This window comes from Charadrius vociferus, unplaced genomic scaffold (genome assembly GCF_000708025.1).
Source record: "Charadrius vociferus isolate BGI_N301 unplaced genomic scaffold, ASM70802v2 scaffold536, whole genome shotgun sequence".
NCBI classification, from domain to species: domain Eukaryota; kingdom Metazoa; phylum Chordata; class Aves; order Charadriiformes; family Charadriidae; genus Charadrius; species Charadrius vociferus.
Window position 1 is genome coordinate 136,620 of NW_009648807.1, and position 15,068 is coordinate 151,687.

General features: G+C 40.2%; 1 protein-coding gene across 1 annotated transcript in view; it reads left to right on the forward strand.

Annotated features, from left to right (window-relative positions):
• Positions 1 to 4,457, forward strand: part of CDKAL1 (CDK5 regulatory subunit associated protein 1-like 1) — a gene marked incomplete at its 5' end in the record, with an annotated part of 137,223 nt that extends 132,766 nt beyond the window's left edge. The window contains one exon of the mRNA XM_009886841.1: positions 4,251 to 4,457. Within this exon, the coding sequence (XP_009885143.1) occupies positions 4,251 to 4,457 (207 nt within the window). The remainder of the gene's footprint in view (positions 1 to 4,250) is intronic.
• Between the last annotated feature and the right edge of the window lie 10,611 nt (positions 4,458 to 15,068).

A 15,068-nucleotide genomic window follows, 5' to 3' on the forward strand; every position in this document is an offset into this window, starting at 1 on the left:
AGTTTGATAATTTCCCTTCCCCCTCTAATTTTGATTAATAGTATATAGGTTTAAATCTTAGAGTAACTTTTCCTTCATTATGGTCCTTTTCAGTGAAAGCAATGCTCCTTATTAACAACTCTACCAAAGAGTTTATGGCCTATCAAGACTTGAATTAGTATAAACACATATTTCTGGAAACTTCTTTACCTTAGGATTTCCTCCAAGTATTTTGGGGGTAAAAGAGGCTTTGGATTTAGTTCTGAATTCCACTGAACTGAATCATTATGCTAATCTTCCTGAGTCTTGCAGCTACAAAAGTGTTATTTCTGAGCTCAGCTTGAGAAACTTGCACTCTGACTAGTGATTGTGTATAGTAAATATCACCAGTTATAACAGTTCAGAATATTACAGAATTGCCTTGAATATTTACTTGAAAAGCTAATGCACTGCAAATATTGTATCTAGAGATACAAATAAGGGCCTTTCCAAATTAATACTTGTATAAAGTGAGAGCACAGGGAATGGACCAGTGTAACTGCTAGTTCAACAAATGAGATCTTTGCCTCCACCCAGGTTTTTTACACCCAAGGTGCATGAAAGAGTTCTAATAAACTTAGTTTTCTGTGCAGAACTCCCCTCCCCACGAAACATGAAAGATCTTTTCTGCAGGTGTCTTGGAGACCTCTTCAAGGCACAGTATATGGAAAGCTTTAGGGAAAAGAACATATATGAGAGGGTCTCAGAATATAGCACTACAGTATTGCAAACTCTAAAGCTCATATGACAGCTCAGAGAAGCTCTTGTGATTTGCCTTGTCTACCCTAGAAGGCTTAATTTTAGTTTTAGTTTCTGTAACTTCATCCCTTCTCCTACTTCTCTGTGCATGCAGTGTACACTACAACATATACAGTATACTTTACCTGAAATCTAGTTCCTCAGAGTTTACAGAAGGACTTCTTGCCCAAATAAAAATATATATACAGTGGTTTTCACTAGTACAGCTGGTAATATGGTACTTGTATGTTAGTAAGAACCGACTATATTCTAGACAGGCACTTCACTGTTGTCCAGACTGCAGTGAGGGCCACTCAGCCCTTAGCTCAGGCTTAAGAGAGTGCAAGAACATGGTCAGCTTAGCAGAGCTCTTCCTCTTCCCACTGAGTTTTGCGCCGTGTCATACAGAAATGCACACCAGAGTCTTACGAAGAGGCATCTACCTGCAGGTGTCTCTGAGAGATTATCCTAGTTTTAAAGGCTGTTGCATAGATTGCAGGGGGGACAAAAGACTGCCATTTTCTAAAGGAGCCTTTCAGTTGCAGGGAACCAGGTTTACCCTTTTTTTACAAATAACAAATGTGTGACAATAATGACAGAAAGTTTCAAGGAAGCCAGTATTACCCATGCATTAGTGTTGGAAGGCAGAATTTTGGGGCAAACTGGAGAATAGTTCTGAGAAAACATGGATCAGATGAATATGTTCATTACTTTTCTTGAAAGAAAATATTTGGCAGGATCATCTGAAGTGATAAACTGAAGTGATTCAAACAGAAATGCAGTAGGGATTTCAGTGATAAGCTGTGAAATACATCTTAAAGAAAAGGGTCACTTTAGTTTGCAAATTGTGATCTTTTTGTCCATATAAGAACAGTTTAATCCATGAGAAAATTTGTAAAGAATTGAGGTTAGCAAGGTAATAGGAGTAGTATTTCATGTATGCATCTATTGAAAGAAAAACTTCTCTTTAAAGTGTTTGACAGTCTCTTACATGATCTGAGATACTGCAAAAATCTGAAAGTTTTGAGCAGTTTAGTAAATGTGACTACCATTAGAAAAAAATGCATCAGAATTCACAGAATCACAGAATGCTCAGGGTTGGAAGGGACCTCTGGAGATCATCTAGTCCAACCCCCCTGCCCGAGCAGGGTCACCTATGGCAGGTTGCACAGGACGGCGTCCAGGCGGGTTTTGAATGTCTCCAGAGTCAGAGACTCCACAACCTCTCTGTGCAGCCTGTGCCAGTACTCCGTCACCTATGATTCTATGATCTCCAGTCTCACAGAGACAGGTGGATAAACACTGAGGCCTAAGCATGAAGAGGAGCATTGAGGAGAAAGTTACAAAGTCATTTATGAGGTACTGGCCCTTTTTATCTGTTTTCTAATGGATCGCATCTAGTCTTGTACAGCTATGTATTCAGGACTTTACTGATTACCAAGCTGTGTAGAAATATTTAGTAAGAGTTAGGAGTCTGATTGTAGTCAGCCAGATTTTAAGTCATGAAATGGTGAAAATTAAATATCAGGAGAAAGCAGTTTTATTCGTATTTTTACAGCTTTATCCATTATTTTAAATCACCTTAGCCTTAGTGTTTCCGTACCAGCGATATATGTAAAAATGGGTCATGACCATCAATTATGCACCTCAGGTTGGTAGATATTTGTGAGACCTGCAAAGAAAAGAAAGGCTTTATAAATGTCTAGAAAGAATAAATTGCAAATGAGTTTTGATTCATATATGAAAATCCTTAATACTGTATGGTTTTCAGTTTATTCTGCAGTCAAAGGTTAATCAGCTTTGATTTTAGGGGATAAAATAGCCGCGGCCAGTTACTAAAACTTCAGATGCCTTAGGAATTTATTGCAATTAATAACTTAACAATATGGAGCAGTTTCATGATTTTTGATGAAGCTAACGTATTCTGCAAAATACAGACTGATGTCCTGGAGTGGTGGCATTATCGTGCCTTATGCTGCAGAGAACTACATCCCAATTTGCTTGCCTGTTTCCTTTTCCTCTGTTTACCTGGTGATGGTCTTCTGGGTGCAGTATATATAAGTCATCCTCATTTCATAGGTCACTTGTTCAGTAAGCATTTGCCTGTGTGAATTGTGATCTAAATCAACAATACCTCAGATGTTAGAATAGCACTTATGCCAGGCTGTCATTTGCCCTTCGATGCTTCCTTACCTAACCAGTAGTAATCATTATTTTCCTTCTACAATTACTATAATGGAGCTGATTCCTGAAATGGAAAACAGGAGGCAGTTACAGACAGTTTGAATTGTGTTGTCACACTTTCATGGGCAGGCATCTCTTTTGGAGCTTTGATATTTCATTGAGTTTGCCCAGAAATACATTTGGTATAAGAAGGAGTTGGGCATCTGGTCTGTATTTTCATGTGATCCTGTTTCAGCTGCTTGGAAGTATAAGATTATGCAGATAGGTACTTTCTGGGTCCCTGACTTGTTTTATACAAAATGTGAAGAGAAAAAAATAAAATGGATTAATAAAAAATCTTTTTTAGCTGGAAAAATTCAAAGCAATTAAAAATCCAGCTGAGCTCAGCTGAATTCCTAAGAGATTATTGAAATAGAGGGCGAAAAAAAGAAATGATGAACAGAAATATTGAATCTTATGATGCAAGATCATTACACCTTTGTTTAATTACACCTTTACCGCTTACACCTCTTGCAAATGTCATCAGATTACAGTTTTAAAAGATGTTTTTACTTTTGAGTATCTACAATGCTAGTGTGCTGAACTGAACAAGATTGCAAGAGGGAAGATTTTCTTATTCTTTCCATTTGGATTTTCAGCTGAATTAGTGACTCAACGTCTGTAACTTGTGCTGCAGTTAAAAGTCCTCATATTCTGGGGGACCTTGGTGCTTGCAGTCAGGTTGAGACTGGTAATGGCAGGCGCAGCAGGGAACTCGGATTCAATATGCTGAATGAGAAGGTGAGTGTTTTAGCACAGCTGCCTCCTGAGGGTCAGGGGAAAGGAAAAGCCCTGTGGGAGGATTTTCAAGCACCACTGAGCTGGCACACCAGGAGACGATGATTGACTTTAGAAGAGCCCTGCTGTGCAAAGGATTGTTGTGTTGTGGTCCCCTTTATCGCTGGTTAGACATTTCTTTTGAAGAAGCCAAAAATGGGAGAGTAGTGAGATAGCTGCAAAACAAACAAATAAAAAAATAATCATCAAACAACTCTCTTTGACAACATTGAGGTCTGGAGATTAGTTTCTATTGCTGACAGCTTCATTGATTTGGCAGTTTAATTTCATTTGAAAGATTTACTTTGTATGGCATTGGTAAGATTTCTGTATGAAAAACTGATGACCTACTGCAGTGCAGGTTGAATTGTTGTTTGTCTTGAAAAGGGATATTAAATTGAACCTCAATATAAAGAGAAGATTTTATTTGTATTTGGAATGTACAATCAGAAATACGTAACAGTTCCAATCTTAATATATGCATTTCTTCACAGGAGTTCAGACATGCACCACAGAATGGCACAAACTGGAAAGCACACCCTTCTGCTGAGATCCCAGTAAAAACACCGCTCAGCTCGTGGATGGCTTTGCAGCTCCCATGGCAACAAGGAGGAGGTGGACTGAAGATACTGTCTGTCAGCCTGGCTCTGCTGGCAGTTCTTGTTATGTTTTACTACGGAGGAATGAAAACAGAACTGTGAACTGAATGAGGCTTTTATGAAAACAATAAAACTGCTGTTTAAAATCTTCAAAGGAAACACTTTTACCAACAATTTTTTTTTTTTTCAAAAAAAAAAAGCTAATATAAATTGAGCAATAATTTGTACTCACCCTATGCCTTTCCTGTCATTCATAGGAGAGAATGTTAATAAGCTCTAGGGCGACCTATCTTGCCAAAATTTGAGATCCTTGGTTGGCAGAACAGTTTATTGCATCTTTGCTCTTCTATTTTCTAAAATGATGCAATGTTTGCATTGCTTACTCTTTTTGTAACTGCTGTAGCGGTAAAATTGCATGCAGGAAACTCATGAAGTTTATAAGACATCTTTCCATTGAGGGATGTTGGTGATCTTTTATGGGCAGAACATTTAAAGCTTTCTTAAAGGTTTTGCTTAATGCAATGTGATGGTTTGATATGTGTCTTTTTACATTAGAATCAAATACTGCTGGGCCATTAAAGTTTGTCATTTGTTGCTATTGATTTTGCTGTCATGTCTGAAAGAATTTTTGGCCTGCCATCTTGCCTCTCTCAACTTCACAATGCATTACTAGGTTTTGTTAATAGAATGAGAATCACTTTTTACATAAAAATAGTTTTAAAGGTATTGGGGTTTTTTTATCATTGAACGGGAAGACGGGAGTTCTGGTGCTAGAGTTCTGTTAAAAGATGGATTTAATACAGTCTCTGTAGATTTAGTATAATGCTTACAGAACAAAATGTGAATCTAGTATTAGCTGTGCATTGGATCATGCTGTGTGTAAGACAATATTGTTCTCTTTGTGGGGAGGTTACATTTCGCACACTGCAAATTTCTAATTACTTTCTTCAAGCCATTTTTGTCATGACAGGATCTCCACACGTCTTGAGATTGTGCTGGCCAGTTAGGGACTGTCCTCTGTGCCCAGTTCTGCCAGCAGCCGACTGCGTGATATTGTTCGTTCATTCATTCATGCCTTGTCACCTTTCTGGCTCTTCATCCAACCTTCCTCTTGCAGAAGTCTATTTAAAGTCTTAAGAGCAGGAACTGTATTTTTTTTTCAGTGTGTTTGTGTCATACCCAGCACAGACGGAGCTGAGCTGCCTACATGGCTGTTGTGGTTTAACCCCAGTAGGCAGCTAACGCAGAGCCACTCGCTTACTCCCCCGCAGTGGGATGGGGGCGAGAATCGGAAGGATAAAAGTGAGAAAACTTGTGGGTTGAGATGAAGACAGTTTAATAGGTAAAGTAAAAGCGGCGCACGCAAGCAAAGCAAAACAAAGAATTCATTCACTCCTTTCCATTGGCAGGCAGGTGGTCAGCCATCCCCAAGAAAGCAGGGCTCCATCATGTGTAACGGTGACTTGGGAAGACAAACGCCATCACTCCAAATGTCCCCCCCCTTCTTCCTCTTTCTCCCCAGCTTTTATTGCTGAGCATCACGTCATATGGTCTGGAATATCTGTTCAGTCAGCTGGCGTCAGCTGTCCCGGCTGTGTCCCCTCCCAGCTTGTTGTGCACCCCCAGCCTACTTGCTGGCAGGGCAGTGTGAGAAACACAAAAGGCCTTGACTCTGTGCGAGCACTGCTCAGCAACAGCTGAAACATCCCTGTGTTATCAACACTGGTTTGGTCACAAATCCAAAACATAACCCCATCCTAGCTACGATGAAGAAAATTAACTCTGTCCGAGCCAAAGCCAAGACAGTGGCTCTGCAGTGCAGATGAGTAACCCTCTAGGAAGGATGCTTTGTACTTTATAAACTGAGGATTCCTAGTAGTTACAGGCAGTTAATCGGGAAGTTCCACCATGATGCTTTCAGTACAGCCTGTAAATTATAACAACAAATGTAACTGTCTTCAGGAAATTAGGTGTGTAATGACTTGAATATTATATTTCTTATTGCAACCACTGAAGGTCATGAGCCAAGACTCAAAATTCATGAGATTTTTTTTTAAAAAATGTGCTCTTGATTTGCTTCTGCTTGGTTTTTTTTAGGCTTTTTTTTTTTTTACAACCTTGAATATGTAACAATCAATAATATACACTTTTAACAAATCTGAAATATTCAAAAAAAACCCCACTTGACTCTGGGAGCTGAAATTTTCAGGAAAGTACCGTATATCACAAGATTCTCAGGAAAACTATGAGTTGACAAAATCATTATATCTGAGCCAAATTTTTGCATTTGATGGGAATAAACTATGCAGATATGTTCTATGCCTCTAGCACTCTCTGTCAGCCACTCTAGCTTATCTAATCGTAGCAATTACAGACTCATTGCATCAGCTGTTACAGAGATTTACGAAGCTTGTGATTTAGATTCTGTGCATCATTGGCTTTAATGGGACGAGCTTATTTTCTTAGAAATAGCACAAGGTACAGAAAGAGGATGAAGAAGACTTTGTAAATGGCATTGCCCACAGATGCAGTATATTCTTAAACTGAGCTCTAACCTGGTAAGTAGGAAGTGTTGTTTATCAAGTGTTTTATTATCTTCCTTTAGCTTTTGAGAGGGCTTTTTGACATTTTGTGTTGTCAAGCAGTAGAGTGTTTGTCATTTGTTCCTGTTTATTTACAACAAAAGCTTTCAAAGACACTGAGCTGAACAAGTCAGTTCTGGACAAACAGCTCATCTGGACCTTCAGGCAAAACCCAAACTGAATGCATCTCAGGGCTACTGTTGAAGGCTGGGAAACCTTAGTCAGTGCAGAGTGGGCTGTAGAATTGTATCTGCTTCATGGAACGGGTTGAGCTGAACGCATTTGATCTGTGATTTTTGCTCTCATTTGGCTTCCTGAATGCTTCTAACTGCCATGCCAGGTGGCATTTTTAATTTTTACATCGGCATTATGTTTGGGCCTACTTCCACCAAGTATTCTCTCTTTACAAGCCATCAGGGTGGGTGACAAATCTACTGCACTCCATGTTAATGATGTCATCGCAGAAATTTCACCACTGTCAGTTGATCTTGCTTTTAGACGTGCATGTACGCACTCATCACTAGAGAATGTGTCTGCTAATAAGCAGTCTAAATTCAATCATGCCTTTTTTTTTAAAAGAGCAAAAAAGAATCTGATTTCGTGTCGGTACCAAGGAATCCTCAGCTATTTTTCTTAAATGTCTGTGGTAGCTCTGAGTTCTTTTTGACTATTTTCAGTGAGGAATCTTGCAAACCACAAGACTTCATTTAAGATGTCTTTTCTATTCTCTTCTGAGTAACATTAAGTCCCCACTTTTTATGTCCTACTTGTGCATGCTTTTGGATGCTGGAGCACTTTGTCATTTAATCTTTTCAGTGTAGCTTTCTATTGATGGTATACTTGTTTAGAAAAAGAATATGAAATAAAAGAAGTGAATCATAGAATGGTTTGGGTTGGAAGGGATCTTAAAGATCATCTAGTTCCAATTCCCCTGCTGCAGCCAGGGACACCTTCCACTAGACCAGGTTACTCAAAGCCCCATCCAACCTGACCTTGAACACTTCCAGGGATGGGGCATCCACTACTTCTCTGGGAAACCTGTTCCAGTGTTTCACTACCCTCACTGTAAAAAATTTGTTCCTGACATCTAATCTACATCTACCCTCTTTAAGTTTAAAACCATTACCCTTCATCCTGTCGCTACACTCTCTGATAAAGAGTCCCTCCCTGTCTTTCCTGTAGGCCCCCTTCAAGTACTGGAAGGCCACAATAAGGTCTCCCCAGAGCCTTCTCCTCTGCAGGCTGAACAACCCCAACTGTCTCAGCCTTTCTTCCTAGGAGAAGTGCTCCAGCCCTCTGATCATTCATCACCCTCATCTGGACTTGCTTCAACGGGTCCATGTCCTTCTTATGTTGTGGGCCGCAGAGCTGGATGCAGTACTCCAGGTAGAGTCTCACAAGAGCAGAGTCGAGGGGCAGAATCACCTCCTTCGACCTGCTGGCCACACTTCTTTCGATGCAGCCAAGGATACGGTTGGCCTTCTGGGCTGCGAGCGCACATTGCCGGGTGGTGTAAAGTGGTTTATATAAAGCTTGTTCTATAAAGCAGGAGGAAGAAAGAAGGAGAAGGTACCTTTTGAGGAGAGTTCATCCACCTCTGTCACATCATTGCCTGCACATCTCTGAACATCTGACAGCTTCTGTTAATGTAGTTTCACTCCCCAGTTCAACTTCCCATATGGAAAGCTGGAGTGATTTCTGAATAACAGCAAGTAATATCTGAAGTGGCAGCAACTGCCAACTCTGACATTGAGCTTGGCTGTGTCCATTACCCAGAATCCTTCCGCTCTTCTTGAGAAGCAATTACAATTTCACAGGTTGGAATTAAAATTCCCTGCGGTATGCAATAGAGTAACTGAAACTGTCAAAGTGATTTCAAGCTGCTAATCTCTCGCTGCTCGAAGAGTGAAAATAGAGCCCCTCTTACCCAGGCACAGATCTGACAACTTAAAAACTCCAGCCTTCCACTACATTTAAATACATATGGAGAGTGGCTTGATCTGCTCGCAGAGGGTATCTGTAAAGATGTTATGTCTATGAACATTTGTGCGTTATTAACAAGTCTATCTTTTTTAACTTTAAGATGTGTGTGACTTGAAGGACTAAGACAAATATAAAGGAAGTCTTACCAAGAGCTCTGAGAATTTGGAGGAATGAGTAGGCATATGCCTGTTTGTGTGAGGCTTATTAAAATCTTTATTTATGTATTTTTGAACGTGTAGTATTTTTTGCTGGAAAAATTGCTTGCAACTTTCCCAAATTTTATTTTGAGTGCACTGTGTTTGATTGTATAGATAGGAACAAAGAGCATTTAAAAATCAAAAACAGAGGAAAAAATTCTGAGACTGTAAAGCTAGAGTGCAAAATGAAAAATACTAGTGCAAAAGCTGCAAAGCAGGTTTGAACTAAGAAACACAGCCCACAGTGAGGAACTGGCTGCAAAACACCATTTGACTTCTTCAGAGGGAGGGTTCATCCACTAGATAATTAAAATCAGAATGATTGCTGGAAAGTATTTGTGCAAATATCATTAAATGTCTTTTAGTTGCATATTTCATTCATGCATGCACTTAACATTGAAGTGAATGCTTTTTTCTTTAAATGAAGATGCTTCAGCAGCTGGTGGAGGGGGGATGAATTATGAATAGTCCTATTTTAGTTTTAAAGAAGCCCAATACAAAAAAAAAAAAACAGTAACAAATAATCATGTCCCTGCACCTGCTGGTATCCCAAAGTCTGTTAACTCCTGTTTCTGAAGCTGTGGTTATGGATTTGGATCATTTATGCTGTAGATCTCCTTGTGCTATGTTGTGACAAGTTAGGTGTTTGAAAAGTCATGGAAGTGCCTGTGTTCCAGTCAAAGAGATAGTCAAGCTGATGGAGGAAAAGATCTTCAGATCTCTGTTTCTTTATTCCACACCTCTCTCTTATGCCTTTTCACCATCTGTGCATAGACTTCTCTCCATTCCCCCACTCTCGTCTCATTCAAATCTCCTGTATCAATGTCAGGAGTTTAAAGAACAGTTAGATAATGTGTTTCAAGTTTCCATGTGATCCTCTTAGGAAAGGAAGGTAGGAAAGAGGAAGGTAGGGATACGTGGTCCATTGATGAAGGTGGTGTGATGATCAAAGAGCATGAGAAACTCTTGTGCAACAATATGAGAGCTACATCATCACCTAAAATAGACCGTAAGATCTGCCTTGTGCATCCTTATCTTTCTCTACCTGTAATCACTAGTTGCTCCCTCTTGTATTATCACTCAGAGTAAACTGCATTTTGTATGTACTGCTGGAAGAATCCAGAGTGACTAAATTACATGTACTAGGGCAGATTGAAATACAGCAGTAATGTAGGCTAAGATGTGCAGGTATATGTAGTCCTAAAAAAACAGCAGCCAGTGCAACATCATACACCTCTGGTGTTCACAGCTGAACTTTTTCATGGAGTTCTAGTTATTAACATGCAAATTCCAGGTATCAGAATCCCCCCATGTGCAGAGAGCTACCATTGAATAGGAGAGGAGGAGAAAGGGAGAGGGGGGAAAAAAACCAACCTTGACCAGTTATGTTTAAGTACAAGAGGGGGTTATTTAGTAGCTGTATCACCAGAGATATGCATTAGCAGTTCAGAAGGAAGCTAAATAGTACACAGTTACATCCCAGATCTCTTCTTTGCACCTTTTGCTTCTTTTTCCTGGATACTTCATCGACATTCCAGAGGGATGAAGATTCCCCTGGCAAAACTTAACCAGATCAAAAGGAGGGAAAGTCTTTTTGGCTGTGGTAATTTAGCACTTTTTTCACTGAGGGCGAGAGGAAAGGTAAGTGACTCATGTCTCATGAATGGGTATCTTTTTGACAATCTTTATTTTATTGGGAACTATTTAGCAATGGTAGCCATTCTTCTTGAAAAGTGGTGTTAAGATCATGTTTTATAGACCACAATCTGCCTTGGATGGTTGTAGGTAACGGAATGAAATTCCATGCTATGGCCAGAGCGTGATACAGATTTGTGGCTACAGCTTGCATGCTTTAAATGTCCTATCTGTCGTTGAGTGTGAGAACAGGCTAGTTGTGCTCAACTGAGCATAAAATATTGTCTCTACTCCCTTCCTGGGTGGTGTTTGTGGGGACTGGTGTACAAATGTTTAGTTGGCAGTGGGTTACAGATTACAGGAGAAGCTTGGAGATGATAAAACCCACCAAAAAAAGGGCCATGATTGTTTGGCATATAGTGTGAATTGGGGGTCTGAGAGAAATTAATGTGATGAAATCATGACATCATGGGAAATTTGACTTTGCATAATTAGGATCTCATTATAGTATAATCTGAAGACTAAAACTCTTTTACGGTGCTTGGAAGGCTTTGCTGCACAGACAGCCTTCCCAACTGCTCACAACTCTTGGGGTTACTGTGGTATGTTAGGGCAGTCTGTTTCACCACACTCGCTACGGCACACTAGTATCACAGTCGGAGAAAAGCAGTCCAGCTCACCTGGCCTCTGACTGCGAGCTGGGCACGTACAGTTTTATGGAGGAGGGCACTCCAACTACTTGTCACCTATGACCTGGTTTTGTCAAAGCATTACATTTCTTAGTGCAGGGTAAGGTAAATGGGTAGACTGTGACCAGCAAAGAAACTTGTTCAGTCCAATGGCATACACGCTCTTTAATGATTGCAAGCTTCGACTATTTGTTTTTTAAGTGCCTCCATTCCTTCCCTGTGAGCCTACTATGTTCTCATCCTTTCTTGCAGCTGCTTCGCCGAAGCTCTCAGCACCTTGTTTTGTTTTATGGAAGATGATGTGTCTTCAGGAGGATAAGCATGACAGCTTCTTCCCTGAAAACAAGAATGCTGCTTCTCCTGTGGAGCTCATTTGCCAGAGGTATTGGTGCTTGGAAGCTATTGTGTTGCAGTGTTTCTCCTTTAACTGTGTAGTGTCTGGTTGCCGTAGCCTTTGGGTTATGTCAGAAACTCCCATTTGCTAGTAAGCAGTATTAAAAGGCCTCTTCTGTTGTGCTATGTTTTTTGTAATCCCACAAACCCCAGAAATTTAGTAATTCGAAGCAAGAGATAAAATACATCCTTGATGTCAGTTGAACGTATTAAATTTGATATCCGCTAGTGGCTTTATGAGCCGTAAAAGTCAACAACTAGCAATCATTAACTACAAAAGCTCTATACAAAAGATTATAAAGGGCCATGTGTGCCATGGTCTGAAGAGTATTAGTATGAGACAGCAGAAGGAAACAAGAGAGCAAGTTACCGAGTCAACCACACGTAACCAATAACAGAGAGAAGGATGTTCCCACTCAAGGAACAGCTCAATCTCTAAGTATTATGGTAGTGTTAAAGAAATATAAAAAAAAAAAAAAAGACAGATAGCAGCTTGGTTATGCTGCAGTGGCCTTAATTTGCTTCTGGCCTGCTTGGATTGTTTAGTAGGCAAAAAGGGCAATCTGAATGACAGTCTCCAGCAGAAGGATGAAATAGAGCCTAACAGCAGTTTCCAGCTTTTCCTCTGTGAGAAAGAAATTATTTGGTACAAATTTGAACCTCCTGCACTTCCATGTCTCCTCCCCATTCAGGTCTGAAAGGAGAGACCTGATAAACTGATAAAATTTCAGTTTCTTCCAGTTTATAGTGACATTAAAATCAGGCACAGAGATAATTTCATAGCCTTGCCCGAGCATATATCTGTTGTAAGAATTACCACTGCAGGACAGTAGTATTATACATTGCTCTCACCACCTCCTCCGTGGAGCCTCTGCTACAGAAGAAGAAAAACAAATAATAAACATCAGATAAGAGGGATTTCCTAAGCTTTGTGAAGAAGTGGCTGTCTTGTGCCTCTGTACAAATATTCATGAAAGGATGTAGTAAACTGTAGTTTCTGAGTTCAGAAAGTTTGTTCTAGAATAGCTATCAGCTGTATTCCAACATAAACTTTGCATTTGGGTTAACAGGCTTAAAACAAATTGTAAAATCACTATCAAACATAGTAAGTTTTCATGCCATTGTAGGATGGAGGAACTCTTCTCTTTCCCTGCCTCGTAGCAGCAGTGGTCCACCACTGTAGAGGTGGATGAGCCTTAGATGCGTTGTATGTCAAACAGCGGCAGAGCTTCCAAGGCCAGCCTTTTGTCACCTGTGTTTCTCTCCACAATCTTTGAAAGATGTTTACTTACCATGTACCCTGCAGAAGCCTTGTATTCTCTGATGTCCTTTAATGAGCTCGGAAGCTCCTGTGAGTGTATTCTGCAGAAATTCAGGATTACAGTTCCAGCTTTCTGAATCACAGCAGGGACAACAAACTATTTCGGCCTTTCACATCAAAGTTGTTGTCTTAAGAGGGTTCAATAGTATATTTCCTGTTCTTGCTGCATACAGTGCTGCAAAAGTTGAGTCATCAGCATATAAATACTTTCTTGGCCTCAGAATATCTGATTTTTTTTGTGTTGATTAACTGCCCATTTCATTCCTCTTTCCACACTTACTGACTCATCTAACTAAGAATAATGAAATTGGGTCACTGCCAATCATACTTCATATTGGTGCAAACGTAGGAAAGCTGAGGCAACTCATAAATACTATCTTATGTGCCAGGAAATCCATGAAACTGAAATTCTGGTGATTCCCGTTCACAGCAGTAGCTTGAGCAAAAGACCTGGAATAGTTTCAGTAATAAAGTCTAGTCCTGCAGACAGTTTTGTGCTGTGGTCTCTAATGGTGTGCTTGTGAGCAAGGAAAGTAAATGAAAGTCTGATCCATGGAGGGAATAAGTTTTATTCTGTTTTCTTGAAATGTTTAACAATCTGGCCCAAACTCACTTGACAGGTAGAACTGACAAGGTCTCCTTGCTTAAAAAAAATGACAGTGTACTAACTAGTCTGATTTTCCAATTGTCAGAGTTCAGTTATTTAGACATGCTATTCATGTTTCAGGCAGTAAAAGCAAGCTGGTGTGATGGGCAAAGACAAGCATAAAACTTTTCTTCTCTTTTCTTAAGCACTTCAGAGTTAGTTGGAAAGCAAATGTTTTGGCCTTATGGAGAAGGAACGTTATAGATGGTTCTTTCCATACCTTGTAATTGTCAATATGCGACAAGCTTTAAATAATACAAAGACCTAAGCAAAGGAAGAATTTTAAATAAACAACCATATTCTGTTGGGCAGTATGATTTTACAGTAAGCTACATTTTAAGACTTATATCCATGAAAAGGCCAATTCTAGTATTTTGCTCACTTTTCCCTTTTTCTTTTTTTAGTCTTATGTTTCCCTCAGTTCTTGGCAGATTAAACGTTTTCATTTCAAAATACAATAGCTGCAGCTTATACGGTCCTCCTGTAAAAACAAATTTTGTGTCACAGTAGTTTCTATAGGCTGCAGCTATTTTCCCAGAAATTAGCATGAACGTGGCAGCCTCAGGGAGTGGCTACAACAGCCCAAATGGATTTAAACTAAGGCTGCAGCCTTTCTGTCCTGCCTCCTTCTATCGACAGCTCTTGCTTGCACCACCAGTAATGCAGTAAGACTGCCTGAGGAGAAGTTCAGGTAGCTCATCTAACTGAAACAGTTTTCTGGTGGCATTCATTTTGAGCTGGCTGACATTGCTGGACTGCCTCGCTGTGCTGTTGCATGAGCATCCTTGCAAGGAAAGGGCTGATTTACATTGGCTTGAGCTGCCAGAGAGCCACACTTTGGGCCAAAGACAAGGATTGCATGAGTCTTACAGGCTGAAGTGCTGCTGCTGGTACAGCTTTGGAAAGGTCCTTATTCTATCATTCCGTTTCAGTTACAGAGTTGCAGTAGCATGCGGTGGCCACACAAATACGTGACTGAAAAGAGAGTACTGTTGTGCAAGCACTGTAGAGCAGAGCCATAAAGTTGTTGTTTGAAGACCTCGACGCAGCTTCAGAGGTAAGCTATGCTCAGGAACTGCAGAGATAAGGTCATGGCCCACAGGGCAGGCAGGATGTTGCTGAACTGTAGGGTTTCACAGTACTTGAGTGGTCTGTTCTGATCAGCTCAGGATTAGTAGATCATAAAGGCCATATAAAGTCACTGTCAACCTGTTCTTTCCCTCAGGCTAGTAAGTCTCCTTTTGATCTCTAGAGGTACATGCATAAT